Below are 21,507 nucleotides of genomic sequence, written 5' to 3' on the forward strand. Positions count from 1 at the left end.
CTTTCAAAACAAACTAGTTCTCTATAAGGAAGGCAGGAAGCTTGTGTTGTTTCTTTAAAAGACGGGGGGTGGGGGGTGTTGGGAACACAGATGGGAATGCTTGAGAAATCTCAGAATTGGGCCTTGCACACCCTGCTGAGTGCCGCACAGCGGACTCCAGCCAAGCCCTTCTGCTGCTCTATCTCCTCTGCTAGGGAACCGAAAGGTGGAGAGAATTCCAGCGGAGAGAATTTCAAGGGTAATATTGGAAGGTCCCCAAAGTACACAGGATTAATTTGCATGAAAACTTAGCCATCAAGGATTCCATCCCCTTGTATGTGATGATGTACTACTGACCCACCATCAGCAAAAACATGTTCTTATGGTATTTTCTGGGCGTGGCTGATAACTCTCTTCTGAACTGTGCATATTCTCTTGCACAAACATCCTTCTATATACACTACAGTGGAGTCGAATAAATGGATACAACATATATTTGTATACTCTCTCCACTGACTGGTACTTCTATGAGCCGAGTGTGCATGATGGTGCCTTGTGTGTGGTGGGGAAGAGCTGGAGGGCTTCATTCAGCATCACGCTCTAGTCAGAGTTACTGCCGTAACGGTGCTGGGAGATATTTAGACAAGTGTGTTCATTTTGCTTTTCATGTTCACAAAGCTATAACTGCAGCTTTTTTAATTTTATGATTATAGCAGCTAAAGTTCATTCTTTTTTGAACCATTAAGGAGGGAAAGTTTACCTCTTGTAATATATTATCTCTAATTTGACCTCTGGTTCCGTCCTCTCAAGGGCTTAAAGCTATAAAAATTTTCCTATTTTTATATTTATTTACATAATTCAGTGGCCTATGTGCGCATACTTTAGGGAGTCATATTCTTGCCTGTGCTTTTCAAAGGCAAAGGAACTTAAAAGTAATCAATCCTTTTTTTAAACTCACATTAGAAATACAAATTGTTTAATTACACTGTTTTGCAGATTAATCTTTAAAGCTGTAATGCATTTTTAAGCATTTTAACAACTATTTTAAACCTGCTCAACAGTAAAAAAAAAAAAAAAATTTTTTTTCTAATCGAAAACAATGCAATGAAAGCAGAACAATATTCAATGCCCAAATTAGGTGGCAAATAGAATAGTATGGCTTTTTTTTTTTTTTTTTTTACTAATTATAACTCATTTTTATTTCTTGATCTGAAATTTGATAAGAAGCATATTAAGTACATATCAAAGTATTTACTGTTCACCACTGAAATGTTTTGCTAGTCTAGCTGGGCCTGCAGTTCACTTTGGAAGGCCATGGGGAAGCTTTATGCATGTTCCCCTTTTACGCGTGTCCCTCTTTTATGCACGTCCTCCTTCTGGCTGTGGCTCGCAGGCCCTTGGAGCTGTGGATGACTGCAGTTTGGCTCCACAAAAAGAGAACCTCCACTGGGAACGGCAAATAGTGATTATGACTTTGGACAAATCAGTGAGCTTCTAATTATGTCTTCCAAGGCCTCCAGACCCAAAATAAGAGAGTGTCTTGCTACAAAATATATGTTGTATCAAACTTCTCTTTACAAAATACCAGTTCTAGGGATGGTGTTGTTTCTGACTCATTCTTGGAGTTTATTTCAACCTTTGTTTCAGGGGCATGTCATTCATGTCACTTTCTCTCCAGTGGTTAAGGACGAATGCAGATGCAAAATTTGGCCATAAAGTAAACATGTCACTGCTTCAAATGGAGTTTAAATCACATTATTATATTTCTACATGATTAGTTCCTTACCATCCTAATTTTTAATAGAATTTCACTCTAAGAAGGAATCCATTTAAATAAGGACACCCATATGGCATATAGAGTTACACCTTGTCATAAAATGAACCTTTCTTACATACTAACTTGTTATATATAAAATCCGTTGAGCTGCCCAAATCCTGAGGATTTGGAATGCTTTGTGGCCAAGTATATGATACCAAATTGAAACTGCTAAGTAACATTCCTTGGTGAGCACTTTTCACTGCTTTCCTTCTCACAATAGAATTATTATTTTGACTTGTAAATGTTGCTCCCAGCGGACCAGTTTGATGTGTTAGTGCACTACAACTCAATTTTTTAAAGTAACATAGCAGATCACAAGTAAAATGCAAGGCTGTCATAGGCAGCCTGTGGAGCAAAAGAAGCCCACGCAAAAGAGTACTTACTATATGATCCCATTTATATCAAGTTCAAGAGTAGACCACACCCCTGTATGACAACAAAAGTCAGAATAATGGTTTCTGGTTGGGAGGCATTTAGGAGGGTGCAAGAGAGGTCCTTAATGGGGAAGGAACATGAGGGGACCTTCCGGGCGCAGGAAGTGTTTTATATCTTGATCCCAGTGCTAGTTAGACGAGTAAATTCATATTTTAAAAGTTCACGAAGCTGTCAGTTTAAGGTTAGTACACTTTATGCACTTCCTGTGTTCTAGGCCTCAATAAAAATATTTTTAAAGGAAAAGATATTAAAAATGAAATGTTTGATAAATTTTGTGGTGACATTACGACCCTACTTACTGTGAGTGATTTTATTCACCTCTGTCTGCAGCTTTCATCTGGTTGTACCCAAGTACCGCCTAAAGAAATGAACTTTGAAAAAGTGGTTTTAAAGTGGCTGTCTGCAGAGCGCTGTAGATTAAACCATTCCAGCTGCCCCAAAAGGGTTAAAAGTATTCAGTTAGGTAAATTAGTAATTTAACATTCCGAAACTCAGTTCTTTCCGGATCAAGCATAAAAGGCATTTGCTCTTGGAAGACCAAGAAAGAATTCATGCAGTTCCCATTAGTCTAAAAATAAATAATAAATAAATAAATGTCTGAGTCATGGGTTGCATTTTGATGGAGTTCAGTGGCTTCAAGTATTAGGAAGAAAATGATTTATCCTTTGAATACTTGTGCTGTCCATTGCCCATTGGGGTGAACACAGAATTGCTCTGAGAAAAGTAAAATAAATGAATTAATATGTTGAATTTCGTTGTATTTTGAGATATTCCAATTCAAGTAGCTCTTGCTTTTGAGCAGCATTATAAAAACGTGAATAAAGTAGCTTTGTGTCGGATTGAGGTTGGAGAGAAGTTACATGTGTGATTTTTGAAGCTGTTGTGGGGGTCACTATCACAGCACAGGTTTGGGGACTTGGACACACCTGGCTGTGACTGCTAGCTCGGCTGAATGCTAGCTACCAGGTCAACTTTTTTAACCTCAGATTTCTTATTCGTAAAATGAGTATATAAATGCCTTTTGTGCTACGTTAGCCTGAAAATTAAATGGGACAAATGAATCAGGGTTCCCAAAGTGTGTGCGGAGCCACCCTGGGTCCCTGCAGCAAACTCGTAAGAACAATGGAGATAGTTTAAATATTCAAGAGAAATCCAACAATATTTAACATCTGTCAGTACTGGAAGAATTAGAAGCTCGGAGTAGCTCAGTTTCAACCCTATGAGACTGTGCCACTGAGCGAAGCTGGGTTTTTAGTGGTTACTGCCGATAAAAGCGAGTCCTGTAGGAAAATCAGCATGGAACTTAAAATGGGAGTGGCGGTGTCCAATCTGATTCCACAGTTTGAGAAGCTGGGCAGTACCTAACTGGCAAACATGTTCCATAAATAACTGGGTTACTTGAGTTCCAGAACATCCTGTATAGAACCTTGCCTTTGGTAGGGTGTAAGCTGAATCCACCCCTTCCGTACGTGCCCCCAATCCAGATACTGTCTTTAATGGCTCTCTCTATGATTTGATAGTTTGTTGGAAAACCAGTAAATCAAAAAAGAGCTAGTATATCATATAAGATCTTCATTAGGACGTGTATTTGAATATTTTCCCAGCCTCAGAAACCATTAGAGAAAACAGCCATGCTTCTCGCGAGCTCGGTGTTTGGCACGGTGTCTCCCTTCAGGCTGACCACTTTTATAAGCACAGTTCCCAGAGCACCACGCGTGTGTTCCGTGGCAGCGCGGTGGCCTCAGGCCGGTGTGTTCTTAGTGGGGTAGTGGAAGAACCGCATGGGTGCCAGTTCCACAAGAGTAATGTGGGCCGTTTCTGCATGTCATTTATAGTTTGCACGCTTGCCATCCTCACTCGTTCAAAGCTGAACTAGTTTTAAAGCACACAGAAAAGCCAAATGTACTTGAACACTGAAGCAATTTGGGAAATAAATTTTCAGTGTGATTCTTCAAATGCTTGCGGTGGAAGTACAAGGGACTTGCATCATTTTCCCATAATTAGTTTCAGTTCTGCAGGTCTACCCCCTCTGCCTCAGCCCACGCCTCGCATGCGTCTCTACTCCAATGGCAGCTAGTGGAAAATTCCTGTCCCCTTTCACCCCACCGCCATGAGTTATAAAAAGCATGTCATTCAGAATTGACTTTTTCTTCTACACGCTTGAATTTTTACTCACAAGTTGAAAGGGAAAAAAAATAATTTTAAGAGAGATTTCTCTATCAATGGGGTGAGGGGCCACAGCATCCCTTTGGGCCACAGCAGAATGGCCGACTCACTTCGCTCATCTTTAGGGGGTCAGATATTTATATACGCGAGTGCTTGCTGAGGGATAGTGTGTGGCAGTGCAGCCTAGCGCCTTGTCTTTTTCAGGGCCCCAGACGCATTCACACAAGTCACTTAAGAGCCACGTGTAATTGACTAATCAGTGGGAACAACAAGCTCACACGCAAGCGGGGACAGGAGAGAGGCGCACACAGGAAGTGGGGATGAGGGGTGAGGGGCCACACAGGAAGTGGGGACGAAGGGCGAGGGGGCATACAGGAAGTGGGGATGAGGGGGACAGGAAGTGGGGGTGGGAACAAGGGCTCACGCAGGAAGTAGGGAACAGTGGCAGAAGTCTTCCTGTTGTTAGGGTTCATTTGTTTGTTTCAATCAAAATATGAGTCATCTCACCCCCATTTTTTAACCAAAAACCTCGTGGCCACTGCTGTGATTTGGTCTTGAGGCCTACAAGCTAGTTTAATTTTATCAGCGGTAGTGAATTCTTGAAAGCTTCCCTCAGCTGTAGACATCTGGTTTCAAATTAACGTGGCCCACAGGCCAGCTTCAACTTTGTGGCTTAGTGTCTCTGTTGCATTCCCCGCCCCCGCGGAAGGACCTACATTGGAGTTCTGGCTGCTCTTTGGCGATCAAATTATGAGTGGCTGCTTCCGCTGGCATCGTGGCCTTTTCCTGGAGTAGGAGTGCTTCCGCTTAAGGAGGCCATAGCTGGAACTTAAGTGAAGGTTCTTTCCAAGACATCCATCCCGCATCCCAGCACTTTCAGCTGGTGTGTGTAGACCTCTTTTCATCCATCCTGAGCCCCTAAACCGTGGGTCTCCTGGAGTGCGATTGGCTTTGGGGGCAAGTCCATGCTGTCCTCGGAAATCTCCTTAAGACGACAGTGGCAGACGCAGAACCCGCGTATGAACCCTCCTCTTACTCCTCCTCCCTGGTGGCCACTAGCTCTACCGCAGGCGACCTCGGGGAAGCAGCTCTTGGTCTGTCACAGCCCGTTGCTGTGGTCGCAGGGGTCCCCACAGCCGCTCAGGAGGCCGGATCAGGCCGCCATGCCGAAGGCACACCTCGTGCGTCTCCAAGACGATGCCCGGAAGGCACGTGTGTTGAATAGGTTTAGAAAGATCCGGAAAGGGGGACATCCCGGTGCTCCCGGGGGCGAGCGCCTGTCTGGAAGAACGGCAGGTTTAGAATCGTGTCTCTCTGATGCTGGAAGAGAAGGTGTTGTCAGGGGAGGGGCGCAGGGCCGGCCAGGGGCAGGGGCGGAGGGTCCCGGGCGGCCGTGTTGCGTGCCCAGGCTTCCTTCCCCGCGCAGGGCTCGCACCGCCCCTTCTTTCCTCGGCTGTCGGCTGTGCTTATTCCCGCCCCTCCTCGTCCGCCTGCCGCCGTCCCCTCAGCGGCGTTACAGTGCGCTCACCTAGTCCTCAGGAGCCCTCTCTGGGCAGCTCGGGAATAAACACCTGCACCGCTCTGCCACCTGCTTTCTGAGAAGCAGGTGTCATTGGAGGGTAGGTTAATCTTGGAAATCGTGCAAGGAAGCTCTGGGTCCGTCCAAGCTATCGATTTCAAAGACACAGGAAAGACGACATGGCAGCGCGCGGGTGTGTCCAGGTGAGAAGGGCGGGCTCCCTGCGCGGCCGCCGCAGCCACAGCCGCAGCCACAGCCGCACATGACCGTGTGGTGCTGGCGCAGCGCCGCGCCCCGCGGTCGCGGAGGAGGGCCGCTCCATACGCACAGCGACCTGGGTGGATCGCGGAAATCATCATAATTTTTTAAAAGACTGACGGGGAACAACACTGTCTTCCCGTGACGTGAAGCACAAAGCCTAGCGGAATCAACGCGGAGCGCGGAGGGCAGAGCAGGGGCTGCGAGGAGGCGCTGCGGGCCGGCGGTCGCCCCACGGGCGTGCGCACGTCGCCCTCGCGCCGCGCGCCTCGCACGTGCTGATTTCATTCTCAGCTACACGGCAACACACAGAGAAGAAAAGTGCGGGCTTCCATGAAACGCACAGGGCTCCGCGTCAGGCCTGCCTAAGCGGCGTCTGCACCCGGGAGCCGCGCGGGCCGGCCTGGTGTTGGGGGAGCAGGGCTGCGCGCGCACGAGGCCCGCCGCTCCAGGCGTCTCCTCTGGCCGCCCCCGACCCCTACCGGCTGCCTCGGCGGGCCCACCTCCCCTCGCTCGTCCGCGCCCGCCGCCCTGCGACCCAGCGCGGGGCCGTGGCCGCGGCCGTCTGCGCGTGTGCTGCGTCGCGGGCCCCCGCGGGCGGCCTGAACGGCGGGCTCCGGCCGCGCGTCCGCCTCGGCCTGGCGCCGAGGGGCAGAGAGCCGAGCCGGGAGGCGTGCAGCGGGGGCGCAGGTGGGCCAGGCCTGGGCTTCCGGCCCTGCGCCGCGGCCTCGTGCCTCCGGAAGCTCGCGGGTCCCTCGCCATCTCCACCCTTCCTGGCCTCCGCCGGGCCCGGGGAACCCCCACCGTCGGCCGAGTCGGCCTCCCCGCGGCTCCCGGAGGGGCGCTTGCTCCCGGCGGTGCACACGCCTGGGCGCGTGCGGCAGCTCTCCTGGCATCGCCCGCTCCGTGCCCCCTGATGCCCCCTGAGCTTGCATGTCTTCAGGAAAGGAAGAAGGGTGGCAGCCTTCAGGGGGCTGTCGCGAGGTTGAGTGAGCCGGTGTCACCGGGCCACACGCACCTGGTAGGTGCCCGCGGCTGCCCCGACAGCCGGCAGCCTCCTGCCCCTGTGCAGCGACAGCTACGCAGCCGCGCGGGGAGAGGGGCCTTGACCTCACGTGACTGCTGCCACATGCACGGTATCCTTTTTGCGAGAACTCCGTGGAGTTTTTCAACAAACCAGCAAAGTACGCTGGCGTCAAAGTGGAGTCGAGGGAGGAGGTGACAGAGCGGTGCCGGCTTAACGCCGCAGCTGCTGCGGTTGACCTGCGTTCCTGGTTTAGGATTTTGAATTACTTAAAACTGACGTGGATAGAGAAAGGGTCCCAGTGAAGTAGAGAGAGTTGTTTATTCACCAGATGTTTTCACCTGTTTTTTCCCCTCATCCACAGACCATTTATTTTAATGGTGGTGGTATTTCAGGTGAAGAAGGCAAAGTAGACACTATCTGACGACAGCGGTAAAACCTACGCGGCACAGGGCCCGCTGATCATGTTGCGATAAATAAATGATACGGAGTAAGCTTTGTCCAATTACAGGGAAAGCACATATAGATTTATTGTGCTCGTCGTAACCGAAAAGGAAACCATATTTTAAAATATGGACAATTAATTACACATCACAAAATGAACACTTGTTTTTTGAGGGGGTGGTGTTCTGATTAATGTTGGTTCTTCAATCTGTAATAGCGTTATCCCAACCGTCACTGCTCTTAAGAGCATTTCACTTTTGCAGTTAAGACCAGGTCAGGAATTCCTGTTACTAATACTTTATTGAATTAAGGCTGGATAAGTTTATTTTATTTTTTTTTAGGAATTTTAAAAACGTATTCCTTAGTAGCTAAAAATAATAAGGAATTTCATACACAAAAACCAAATGTTAAACATAGATAATTGGCTTGTGGTCAGAATTTGATTATTTTATGTTACTCAGCAAAATATCTTCTCTTTAGCCGCATTTTTGTACCAGTATTTCCCATTAAGAAGACCATTTTGCTTAGAGAAATTTTAAGCTACATCTGTATGTAATAATTTTTCAAGATTCCAAAGACTAGATAGTAGTTAATAAAACTCAAAGGAACTCTCGAATTATCTTCAGACTAATGTTTATAATTATCCATCAAATAATCAAGACTTGATAATAGCTTGTTGATTCCACAAAGCTAATGGCAGAGAAAATGCTTGCAGGAGCCCAGAGGAAATAATACCTCTTAGGAATTTTGAATCTTTTCTACCAAGATGTGTAGGCTGACTAGTTAACCCCAGAACAACGCCCACTCTTTAATATTCATTTAGTTCCTGCCATCTTCATCTATAAAAACAGAACATGCAGAAGAGTAACATAGCTCTTAGCTGAAGTGATAAAAAAATAAATTTAACAATAAAGTCTGACTGTTTTGGGCTCATGGCATTACCTGGGAGCACAGTAGGGGCACAAGTAGGGTGGTTCAGGAGAAGATGCTATGTATGATTTTTGAGCCGAGTATTTCTACAGAGAGGTACTCAGCCACCTGATATAAATCAGGACCTTTTACAAGACACAACTGTCCTGTTCCATGTAGAAAGGAAGTTCATTGTCTTACAGAGTGAAGATGTACCTTGAGGTATAAAGTCAGGTATGAAGGTATAAACCTAATAAGACTGAGTAGAGTTAGAGTCTTTAATGTGAGAGAGAGTACAAATCTTCATAAGTATGTTTCTGGTGTCACTATTAAAATTAATCATGATGATCGCGCAGCACTGTGGCAGTTCACAGTTTCCAGCCCACTTTTGGATTCATCTTCTTGTTTGAAACACGTTAATAATCCCGAGGTCCCTGCTGTAGGCAAGAAAACCTTATGTTTCTGAAGGTACGCTGTGGGGGTTTTAGCTAATTAACTTAGTTAAGTAATCAAGGTAAGGGGTCACTAAACAAATGTACAGTTAATCGTGATAACAAGTCTTTTACTAGGGGAAAGAAGACAATTTGAAAAAGCTACATACTGTGTGATTCCACCTGTATAACATTCTGGAAAAGACAAAACTACGGATACAGTAAAAGATTCACGCTGCTGGGGGTTGGTGGGGGTGGGATGAATAGGCAGAACACAGAGGATTTTTAGGGCAGTGAAGCTCCTCTGTGTGATTCTGTAATAGTGGATACAATGTCATTATACATTCGTCCAAACCCATAGAATGTTCAACACCAAAAGTGAACCCTAATTGTAAACTGTGGACTCTGGGTGATGATGTGTTCATTGATTGGAACAAATGTACCATGTGGTGAGGGTCACTGGTAATGGGGAGACTGGGGGGGGTGCAGTAGGGAACACATAGGAAATCTCTGTACCTTCCGTTCCATTTTGCTGTGAACCTAAAACTGCTCTAAAAAAATCGTTTTGATTTTTTTTTAAAAGATCATTTACTACATATAAGGAGGAACGAATGAAATGAGAGCTTGTATTCTGTAGCTTCAGACTGCATCAGTTAGCCTAGCCAGCCCTCCCTGGTTATATAGTTGTCTGCATCTTTAAGGCAGACACTAAAACACAGGAAAAGAACAAGCCTGCCCAAAGGCATGCTTGTTAATGGTGATAGGGTGGACTTCATGTGTAAACATGGTTCATTTTCTATTTAGATTTCTCTGAATCTGACCAAGTGTGTCCGGGAGATCTCTTCTTTTGGTATAGAATGCCTTTATTCCAACTTCGGGAGAGCAGGGACACATCATTCCCTTTGCTCTAGTTTGGCTCAGTTCCTGGGGCTGCCTAGGGCCAGAAGTGAAACCCCTGACATGGTCCCGGTTTTTTTCACCTCTTTTTCCTTCAGGGTGGTGGTCTTGAGGGTCAGAGGCTCCTCATTCAGAGAGAAGGGGGCAGCTCCCGGCGCAAGAAGACTGTCAGACTAGCTGTCCTTATCAAGTCCCACAGGACTCAGCAGGTTATACCGAAGGGCGTGGCCTCCTTCCTGTGGGTTCGTGACACTAGACACCTTTGCTATTGAACCCAACCACCAAGGCGCACTTTTGGTGGCCGAAGTGGAAATCTCCCATGTGAGGCATGCTCAGCCCAGTACTTAATGCTAATTAGTGACATACAGAGGCTGACCCACAATCGGTTTAAGCGTCATCCCCAGAATTTGCTGGAACAATCACAATGAAGGTGCTAATGTGTATGTCCTGGAATACTGAGTACTTAAAGACAGGGAGATGTAGGTGGCAGATCTTGTCACCAGGCTAAACAGCAGGTTAAGTCACCCTGGTGGAAGAGCCCCTCTCACATTGAGAAGACTTAGTATGTGAGAAAGTATTAACATGGTCTAGACAGAATGTAACAAAATCAAGAAATGGAGACGTTGAACACTCCCTTCCTTTTAAGACTTGGTTAATATTCTCTGCCTGAAAGACCAATAACTACTGTGAATATTCAGCACATACAGACAATGGGAAACTCTAGGAAACTGTCAACTTGATAGTGTATTTCCCAAGACCTCTATATCTAAATATCTCTTCCCTTAAAAATCACCATTGTCCATGGAAAAATATAATATCACATATTTTAAAAATGACAGGTTACATTCTTAATGTTTACTCTTAGTTTGCTTGATTGTTAGTTTTTTAAATATTAAACATTGGAAGCGAATGCTTCGTAGTGGTAAGTTGTCAGGTTAATAGAAAGATTCCAAAAGTAATTCTCAGCTGGGTAAAAGGTTGCCCAAAGGAAGGAATGAGGCAGATTTTGGAGGAAAGTAATTACCGGCCCAGGCACCCCCAGGCAGGTCCTGCAGAGGTTTTAATTAGGCTCTAGTTGAATTGCCAAGATAATGGTTTTAGCTGGTTGAAGGGGTGATGATGGTAAAAGGATTAGGTCCACTTCTCAGAGCTTTCTAGTGGATTTCACATCTTTAGTCAGCAGTGCATGCCAAGATTAGGATAAGAAAAAAAGGAGATTTCATGGGGAAATATTTAATTAAAATATTAATTTAAAGACAGCTAGCACACCTGCCTCTCAGTTCAGGTGGCTTTAGAGAGTTCATGCCTTTATTTTCAAACCTTATATAAAACAGTCATTTTTATCCTGATAAATTTTGAAACTTTTATTCTAAAACATTACCCGTGATTTTTTTTTTTTTTTTTTTTTTTTACTGCTTGTGATTACATCAAATCGTTGAGCTTGACATTATTTTCTCATTTTAAACATGAATAGCATGATGTCAAGGCATTTTTGTTTATATCTATCTGTAGAATGCTAGATGGGATATACACTCTAGTCATTTTTTAAAATCAAATAGACGATAGGGCAGGTCACACATTAGTTTCCTGGGACTGAACTTTATATGCCTAGACTTTCAGGTGGTACTGTGAAATTCAGGCTGTTACCCTCAGTCCAGTTTGTAAGAATTATCATACTTTTCTCTTGGTTATATCGTATAGTTTGTTTTTATCTTCTGAACTACAGAGTGGAATTTCGTGTAATTACTTTACACACAAGATATTCCCAATTACTTTTTTCTTTTTTTTCTTCTTAGCAGCTTTGGCACCATCCCCACATAGGAAGACTGCAAGTGTTACCTGATAACCAGGTTGTCCATACAATAGCCGTCATATGCCAAGACTGCTGGCATGCCCTGGTATTGGGGTGCCAAAGTGTGCCCCAGAACACCCGTGCTCGTCCTAAGACAGGACTCACAGGTGGTGGGAAATGCCTCTGTTACTGACTTGGGATGTCAACCAAGTTACTTAACCTCTCAGACCCACTTCCTTTTTTATAGTTAATAAAAGAGATACAAGTTATCAGATAGGTATAGGTGTACATAATGTTATAGTATATACATCCTGTTTTTTTAAATAACCATTCCAACACAGGCGTAAATATGTAGTAGGTAGTAAGGATGCTTATTTCAGAATGCTGGAATTATACAGAATATCTTTAATGCATGCTCTGTATGTGGGCTACTTCCTACAACAACCACCTGTTATTTTGGTAATCAGGAAAAATGACCATTCTGTAGTAGTTCCACTTGACTGTCCTTTTATAAAAGAGGCTTCAGTGGAGTGACCACACTGTCTGGCACTGCTGCCCTCCACCCCCGCCCCCAACACTCCACATCTCCTGCACCGGATCGCCTGTCTCCTTTCACCCCGTGTTCTGATCCATGTGTCCCAAAGAGGATGTGGTGGTGTAATGCCGCGAGTCCCCACCAGGGCAGACTCTAGTCTTTGTCTTTGTCCCACTGATTCCCCCAAGCACCTAGAGCACTGCCTGGGCATACATGGGTCTTCAGTAAATATTTATTGAACAATAAGTGAACTTTAGTGACGCCTGCCCTGAACTGTAAACACCCCAGAAGGAGTGGGAGGCTAGAGCAGCGTTCACTCCTTTATGCTAATGAGCTAAGAAATAACACTAGCCATACTCACCCACACTTCTCCCGGCGATTTTCTGGCGATTTTCTGCCATCTTTCCAGCCCCGTGCAAAAGTCTGCTTTTTGTCAGAGGGATGTGCATGCTTCTCCGTGTTTGTGTTTCCTCTCTGGGTCACCCATGCAAGACTTCTACACTGCAGAGCACACTGATATTCCCTGACCCGTGTTCATGAGTGATTCAGAACAGGCGGGATCAGAGCTACCATGTCTGTGTTCTACAGGTATTTCTGGGACTGAGTGAGGTAAGGTGTGCAAAGTGCTTTAAAATTATTCAGTGCCACTCCATTGCTGTGCCCCAATCACGCCATTGCTTCAGTGATAAAAGTGTCACTGGAAAGTTGAGTGGCTCTCTTTATATCAGAAGAGTTTGAGAAAAATTTAGAAGAAAAATATTACTGTCAGGTTCCTTCAAGTCAAAGAAGGATGTAGTAAAAAGAGGGAAAAAGAAACATATATATATATATATATATATACACACACACACACAAATACACAGTGGACCTTTGAACAACATGAGTTTGAACTGCACAGGTCCACTTATACTCAGATTTTTTTCAATAAATAGATACTACAGTACTACACAGTCCACAGTATTTAGTATATATATGACATTTTATTTTTAATAAAAAATATACATTATATGCATAGGTATAGCAGTATATCATAAGTTACAATAAGTATATGTGTATATTTGTCATAAGAGAGAGGATAGTGTGGTGATTTGTCAGTATCAGTAAGTAATCGAGATGCTCTGCAAATTATGAGCGTCTGGTGTGGAAATAGTCTGTTCGTGATTCATTGCATATGTGCTCTTGATCTCAACCCAGGAAATCCAAAGCTGTCCAGGCCCTCGTATCACTTGGTGTCCAGACTGTGGAACAATATCAGCCACCTCCTTTCTGTCAAAGTAGCCATCCCACTGCCCCCTTGCCTGTGTTGATAGGCGATGGAGTCCATCACAGGTAGCTCTCTCCTCCTCCACCTCCCCCCATCTCTCCTTCCCTCTCTAACACATACACACACCCCCTTTAATCCACAGCCTCCTCTACCTTAGCCTTCCAAATTTTGCTGTTTTCCCCTAAATAAAATCTTTCTTTCAACCTCTTTTCATGTCACTTGTGAGCCAAAAAAAAGAAAAGATTCTGGTCACTGTATGATAGCACTGTACACGCTTTAAGAAGAAGGAAATGTGTTCATTTTGGTGTTAAATCTGTCACAACATCTCTAAGCGTTCATCCTGAAGAAAGGGACCGAAGTTTACGAGAAAGGAGAATTTACGTCCTATTTTCTACTGTCTTAAAGGTTTGACTTTGTAATTATCCATACACTGGTGGGGTTGATTGGAACTGTTGTTCTTGAATTACAGATATACAAAGTTTCAGTTATTTTATGGATTAAAATAAGCATTATGGGCCGCTTGAGCATCCGATCACCATTTATAAGGGCAGTACCCCTTCAGGTTCCACACAGTACAGTAACTGGCTTACAGACAAACTTCTGGATGACAACCTGTTTGTAAACTGCAAAGGACCATATTGGTTAACATCAACCAATTTTCAAAACACAGTGTGGAGGCTACGCCTTACCTAGTATCTAAACAGAAGGTCAGATGTGACGGCAGGTGTGTGCACAAGGCCTTCTTCCTACCTGGAGACACTGCTGGCGAGTCTCCGTCTCCCCACGGTGTGATACCTACATAGTTGATCCAGGGTGTCAGACAGCCCCACTCAGTAAGCACAGGCCACCTGACCATGGAAAACAAATGCCGTATGCACACTATACATATAATACAAACTACATACAGTAAATGCATATTTTATATATTGCACTATACATCCTACATAGTATATAGTAAATGGTATATTAAACTTGCGTTTTCCAATCATAAATATGTTGTACTTCTCCCACCACAGTGGAACTTTAATCATCTCTTCCTCCCTCACGATAATGATTTTAATATATAATTAAATAGTAATAGTGATCGTTTTCTTGCAGTCTTAAATAGAAGGCCTAGTCGGCCTATCTGCACAGAACTTGCTTCTAACACTGAACACAATCACGTTTCATGATTCAGGAGACGGCAAGGCAGTACAGGAATGGTGCTTCTATTTTAACACTGCACTAGAACATTGGCTGTGAATACAACGGGAATTTTTTTCTTTCCTTTAGTGAACCAGGCTCTGGTTGGTTGGTTGGTTGGTTGGTTGGTTGGTTTGGATATACAGCTAAGGAGTGTTTTGCAACCACACATGATCTCTCTCTCCCTCTCTCTCCCCTCCTCACTCAGTACCTGGCAGGCGTGGGGGAGGGGCTGGTGGTCTGAGTTCCTCTGAGCCACTCACCATCAGTTTTTCCCGTTGACAACAGTTTTGTTTTTAGGAGCAAAACTGGATTGTTCCCTATAGATCAGCTAATGAGTAGCTCTCATACGTTATTAAAAGGATATAGTGTCATTAGTTTTAAAGAAAGAAAAGGATCTCAATTCAGATTTACAGTTCCCAGCCTGTGCTTCTGTCATTAAAAAAAAAAAAAGATTACAAGGAAGTGTTTGCATCAACTTAACAGGCATTAGCTTTATTTTTCAAAACATTGTTTTAAAGCACAATAGACTTTGCAGTTGTTTATAACTTTAAAGTATTCATCAGTGCGAAATAACTGTTTATTTCCTTTCCCCCTTTCATCTGATTGGAAAAAAATATACATTGTCTCCTAGCAAGATACAATCCATTTTGCTAACTTATTTGTCAGTTTTTATAAAGTGTGTCTACCATCACAGGGGCAGAGGTTTAGAATAGTTGCACGATTAGCAAAGGAATGTGACACACAGTGTTTTTTAGGTCATTGTGGTGTATTTGGTGTCCTAACTATCACAGTTTGTTTTGTCCTTGTTTAACCGCTAACCAGAAAGTGAGCCTTCCCTGTTTGGTTCCATTCATGTTCCTTTGCACTCATTCACAAGTCTGACACTTCCTTTGCCTGGCAGATTAAAGGGGCAGAGTGGCATCTTTTGATGATGTGCGGAACAGCTTTCTTAGTCCAGGCTCCTGATGGGATGCTAACCCCTCAGAAGGTGAAATGTTATTCATCTACCCTGAGCTTAGCCAGAAACTTGGTCTTATTTTCCTTCTTGACAAGTTTTCTTAAAACCTTAAAAGTGTTTTTTTTTCTCCCTCTCATTTTTAGTGTTGATCAGGGAGAGAAAGGAAGTATGGAATCATAAAAAGCAGCCCTGAAGAAAAGGAAACATGCAAAACAATGCAAAACACAGAATGGTGTTTTTTCTTTCTGCCATAATCTATCGACAGGGGTTTGACTGTGATGTTGACCATCGCGGCTTATCTAGCATGCCATTATATATGATTTTCTTGCTTATGAGAAAAGCAGTGTTTATTATCACAGGTGACAAAACATAGAAATAAAAAACAAGCAGAGAGGTTACATTCAATCACTTTAAGCGGGTTTCATGTTTGCTTTTTTGCTTTCATTCCCAAACCAGAAGCCAGTAAACAGAGTGGGAGCACAGGCTGACTTTCTCAGGTGTGCATTGTCCTGGAGGCCTGCAGAACAGGTGCTGAGCCCGTGAAAAGATAAACATGAAGGCACTCAGTGATAGTTAGCTAGATGGCTAAAGAAAGAATTTAGAAATACCATTGTGCTGCTGCTCAAATATTTACTAACTGAACCTGGAAAGGAAAAAATGTTGGTCACCTCATGTAGAATTGCTTGTCCTTTTCCTTCTTTAAACAGTGCCTCAAAGGTCAAAGAGAAGGGGGTTATTTATCTAAGAAAGAAATACGAGCTTTGCACGTGGAGTTTCAGGTGTACCTAGTGTGGGCTTCATTAACCACATACAATTTAGCAGTCTTGCATTTGTCAAGACATTCTTTTATGTTTCTCCACTGTTTATCTTACAAGATGACTTACCAGTCGGGCAGATTAGAATGTTTACTACAAATGACGTCCTTCATCTCACACCGTGGCCGCCAGCCCTGGTGTTAACCATGCCACCGGGAGCACAAGGACTCGGGAAGAAAGGGGCAGAGTGAGCAGATGTCCAGGGTAGTTTGCCTTCCAAATAGTCGAACCTGTGTTGCTGCATACTTGTTAAGTTTAACATTATTGTTTGCACATCTATGAATTTTAGGAGATTTTTTAAAGCACCACAGGGAACTTCTTATGAAAAGAAAGAATATTACTGGAGAATTTGCCCAGAAGGGGTAGTGCTTGTAGACACAAGTAATGAGTTTCGTGTTACAGGGCGAGTCTTCCTGATAGGTTTTTGTTGTTTTCTGTTCTTTGATTTGAAGCGACCCCTCTTGTTACACTGAATGCAGTGCCAAGGGCTTTCATTCATCTCGGCTCAGGACCAGAGTAATAACTGGGTCGTTTCCTCTCTGAAGATAGGAGAGCTAATGAGAAACACAGATTAGGAGCCAAGATCTATTCTGAGATTAAGATAAGGTGCCCTAACAGAAGGCTTACCGTGAAGTGAAAGACCGGGGCAAAGTTTTGAATGAGAGGAACCAGCTCGTTATTAAAGTTCCCATATGGCTTTAAACTGTCACGTTCTCTGCCGTGTAAGCACTGTGAGGTGATGTCATTGTAACAGTCAGTGATTAATCTATGCGTGCAATTTGTCTAAACCTTTAGAATATATAGAGTTCACATCAGGAAAAATTCCAGGGTGATTTTGGGGTTTGTATAAACAGCTTCATATGTGAAAACAATGGCTTGTGAAAGAAAAGCTGAGCTTTCAGTATCCTATTTGAGTCCAACTCTCTATAAAAAGTCCGAGACAGTGTGCTCGCGGTAGTGTCTTGTCACAGCTTAACTGCAGTGAAACGCCCCTCACGCCTGCCCCACGTGGGGTCACCTTCACCGCCGGGGGTGCAACAGCTGGGGCTGCAGGGCTGGACCCCCTCTCACGCTTAGAAGACTCACCCCCACCGACAAATGACAACCCCCCGGGATAAAGCCCCCGATGTTCTGAGACAGGGAAGGTCTGCTTTATTTAATTTCCTCTCATTTACCGAGAGTCCCAATCTATTTTAGTAAATAAATTCAGGAAATTGGTAAAGCACTTGACTCCATCCGTTATGTATCAGTAATTAACGTGATTGTCACGTTTTTCCTGGCTCCGGGGCTGCTGTTGCTCACAGCTTCCCTCCCGTGCCTGCAACCGGTTTATAACGTCCCTGGTAAAGGGTGTCACTGAGTTTAAACGACGGGCACAAACAAAACAGCCTACGCGTCGTGCCGCAAACCGCGCTTCCTCTGTGCATAAAGATTCCTGACTTGAGAGACCTCACTCCATCAGTCCCCGCACTCTCTTCCAGCGACCTCCCCCCCACTCCCCCACTGCGACTCCTTTGCAAGGCGGGATAGAGTGCAGCAAGCGGCAGTTCATTCAGAGGTGACAGCCACCACCTCCCTCCCTCCCGCCCCGCCGGCCCGGGCGGCTCCCTACCTTCATGAGCCACTGGGTGTTGTTCTCCATGATGTTCTCCAGCACCTGCAGCCTCTGCACCGAGTCGTCGTAGTCCAGCGGCGCGTCCCTCTGCACCGCGTTGGGCACGTAGGCGCTGGAGGGCGAGCGGCAGTTGTCCGTCTCCGGCAGGAGGAACGTGTAGCTGCAGGAGCCGTGCTGAACCTGATACTGCCTCTTCCCGATGCTGTCCATGCTCTTCCGAAAGTTGCTGTAGGCTGCGGCTAAGACCAGATCACAGCTCAGAGTAAAGAAAACAAGCTGCCACATTCTTTCTTTCTGTCGGTAATAAACCACCAGCTCAGCAAACTTCAAGGCGCACGAGACTCCCCGGCGCTAAGACGTCCTCTCAGACGCGGGGCTCTGCAGCCATGGCTCAGGGTCCATCAATGAAAGTCTCCTCTTCCCTCCTTTTCCAGCAGCGACCTTGGTTTCTCGTGCTGTCTCCTCTCCGCTCCCGCAGTGAACTGTCAGATTGCAGGAGGAAGACTAATCCTGCTCCCTCGTGAGGGCTGCATTCGCCTTACAGATCAGCGTCAATGCTCCTTTGTCTCTCTTCCCCCAGATTCTGCCGTGTCAGGGTCCGAATCAATCACTTTCCTTTCCTTATATGATAAGTTGATAAGAGCAGCCAGACATGTGCAGCCGGCTGCTCCGCCCTCCCGGCTTGTCCGTTATCTTCCTGTAGGGGGGTCAGTAACCAGGCCACAGGAAAAATCTGGGCATGATGTGTACTGTCCAACCACGACTATATGCTGCAGAAACCCTCTGGGAAAAAGCGATCGGTTACAGGACCCCTGGGCATTTCAGAGGCACCACCCTAATTGAGTATTTCCTAGAGAGAGCTTGTCGGTCTCCTGTGTCTGAAACTGATTTCACAGCGCTATAAGCTGGTCAAGTATCTAGGGGGATAACTTTAAAGTACAATGAAAGTTCCTGTTTTTTCCTTTAGGAATAAAAATACTACAAATATGTCAGGGCTTTGGTTTATTTTTGTTATTACAAACAAAGAGGAAGAAGTCTCGCTCTTGTAAACTCTTTGCCTTTTCATAGGGAAAATAGTTTCATTGGTATTCCTTGATATTTGAACCATTAGCCAAGTATGCAGAACTTTCATCTTAAAACACTTGGATAGGAACACCTCGCTTTATTGCATTGTGTTAGGAAAGTCAGTTTCTGAGCTCTGACATCTCATCCTTTAAGCAAAGTATCCACTTCAATATTCAAAGTAATCTTAAAATATACTGCACTGAGTAATGGCCCACTAAATTTGTAATCTATAGAGAAATCTATTTAAATAAGAGGAGGTTGAGGGAGGCGTACATTAACTTCTCCTTCATCAGGTCAGCATTTGCTCAAATCCCATCATTTTGTAACATATTACCCAGAATCAATTAAATCAGTCCCACTCAGTGTTGGACTCAGGCAAATCACTTCTTTTTAATCAAGCTCTAAAGTCCTCATCCCTCAAATTCAAGGGTTGCATTAACTCCCAAGATTTTTCTGTTTCAGTTCTGAGGCTCTGTAAACCCTCCAGGGTACTTCCTTCAATAGCTAGAACTTAAGCACTCCGGAGGTTGACCGTGTGCTCGCTCACCAGCCAGCGTGCGCACGGCAGGACTTGGAGCCTTTGCGGTGGTCTCTTTATGCCTCAGTGCACAAGGTTCCCCCCAGGCAGTGGTGGCCTGTTCAGCACTGACCCGATGGACCTCATCTACCATAAAGCCGGTGCCGGTCTAATCACGCAAGATCAGGTTTCAGGGGACTTTATGATTTTAATTCTTGGATGACTGAGATTTGTATAGTGAGTTGTTTCAAAAGACCTAATTAGACCTTCCAAAACATCCCTCCTACGCACGGGCTGGCTCCCAGGTTACCTCCAGAGCAAGGGTTCTTAACCCAAGGTCCACGGACAGAATTCGTGGGGTCCACAAACTTCAACAGGAAATGACGTCTTCGTTTTTCACTGAAGTCTAACTGAAACATAGGCGTTCTTTTAGCTGTGAATACATCACAAACAGCAGCGGTCAATATCCATGGCTTTCTCACAAATAGGAATCGCAGACATTTTTATTATGATATCTCAAGCTATTCCTTGCACTCAGCACTACATTGTCATTTGATCCCTCCCAAGATCCTGTTATTTAATCCCTGAATAAAATAGCCTGTGTCGCTTTCTGAGAAGCCGTCTGTAGATTTCCCCCAATTCTCAAGAGGGCCTGATGGCTCAGGAAAGCTAGAACTTGATTCTAGTACATGGTTTCCACTAAAGGAACACGTTAAAGAAAATATACTCATTCAGGCTACTAACTGTAGAGGGACGCGTACAGGATTTGAAGACAGGACCTGTGTTAGAACCCAGATTCACTGAGATCTGAAGCAAATGCTTAACTTCTCTAAGCCTCAGTGTCCCTACTTATAAAAGGAGATGATTCTTTCTCAGCGTCACCTTTAGAGTTAAAATGATACAGAATAATGCATGTTATTTAGGAATATTACTTTCTCTATCAGCACTTTCCATTCAATGGAAATTAGCTCTCGCACCATCGGAAATTATAACTGTTATTCTGTGGCTAAACGTGAAGCAGAAACATGGGTGCACATTGTTTTTTCTTCTGAGTTTCTTCCCCGTTGGAAAGAGCATAAGGTATTAATATTGCATATGCGGTTTTAAAAATCATCCATCTGCCTCCCAGGCAAATCTGGTGGTTTAAAAGGAAGCCACAGGAAGAGCGTGTACCACAAGTACCCCTTGTCTGCTGGGTACTGAGTTACATGACAGAATGCCAGACACAGAGAAGCAGAGGGAGGGAAGGAGACCCCTCACCAACGGGATGTGGTGAGTGGCCAGTGAGAACACCCAGCCACAAGCCAGTGCTGCTTCCAGGGCTCTGGTCCCGCACGCAGGTGGCGTGGATGTTCCTCTTCCATCTCCTCAAGGTCAGAGTGTACCATGAGCAGCTCTTCATAGGTACCTACGTGGAGATCCCTCCCTGGGAGCCGCGGGGAGGCTCTGTGCAGACCAGGGGCTGGCAAACATTCTCTGTAAAGGGTCAGATAGTAAATATCTCAGATTTTCGGGCCACACAGGCTCTGTCATAACGACTCGAGTCTGCTGTCATAGCGTAAAAGCAGCCAGAGACAGTGCACAAACGACGGGAGGTGGCTGTGTTCCAACAAAGCTTTCTTCGCAGACTCTGAAGTTTGAATTTATTATAATTTTCACATCGTGAAATAATCTCTGGATTTTTCCGGCCTTTTAAAAATGTAAAAATCATTCTTAGCTCACTGGCCGTTCCAAACGGACCACGGGCTGTAGTCTGCTGACCCGCCCGAGGGAGTCGCCAGGGAGTGTGGCGTGGTCGCGAGGCCACTCTCGAGGCACAGCCAGTGTAAACAGGGAACCTCTCGTGCCTCGGAGCACTGCCCGGCTTCTTCAAGGGTTGA

At 45.0% G+C, this 21,507-nt stretch overlaps 2 protein-coding genes across 7 annotated transcripts in view; one reads left to right on the forward strand and one right to left on the reverse strand.

Annotated features, from left to right (window-relative positions):
* ANGPT2 (angiopoietin 2) overlaps positions 1-18,720 on the reverse strand; it is a 51,785-nt gene extending 33,065 nt beyond the window's left edge. Inside the window, exon 1 of one of the 3 annotated variants that reach the window (XM_057697005.1) lies at positions 18,043-18,716. In XM_057697005.1, the coding sequence (XP_057552988.1) occupies positions 18,043-18,330 (288 nt within the window). In that variant the 5' untranslated portion in view covers positions 18,331-18,716. Of the gene's footprint in view, positions 1-18,042 lie in introns of all 3 variants that reach the window. The other 2 variants (XM_057697006.1, XM_057697007.1) reach the window with 2 other exon arrangements.
* MCPH1 (microcephalin 1) overlaps positions 1-21,507 on the forward strand; it is a 231,755-nt gene that overhangs the window by 139,864 nt on the left and 70,384 nt on the right. The gene's annotated exons all lie outside the window — the stretch shown is intronic.

The sequence above is a fragment of the Hippopotamus amphibius genome, chromosome 10, assembly GCF_030028045.1.
Source record: "Hippopotamus amphibius kiboko isolate mHipAmp2 chromosome 10, mHipAmp2.hap2, whole genome shotgun sequence".
Lineage (NCBI taxonomy): Eukaryota > Metazoa > Chordata > Mammalia > Artiodactyla > Hippopotamidae > Hippopotamus > Hippopotamus amphibius.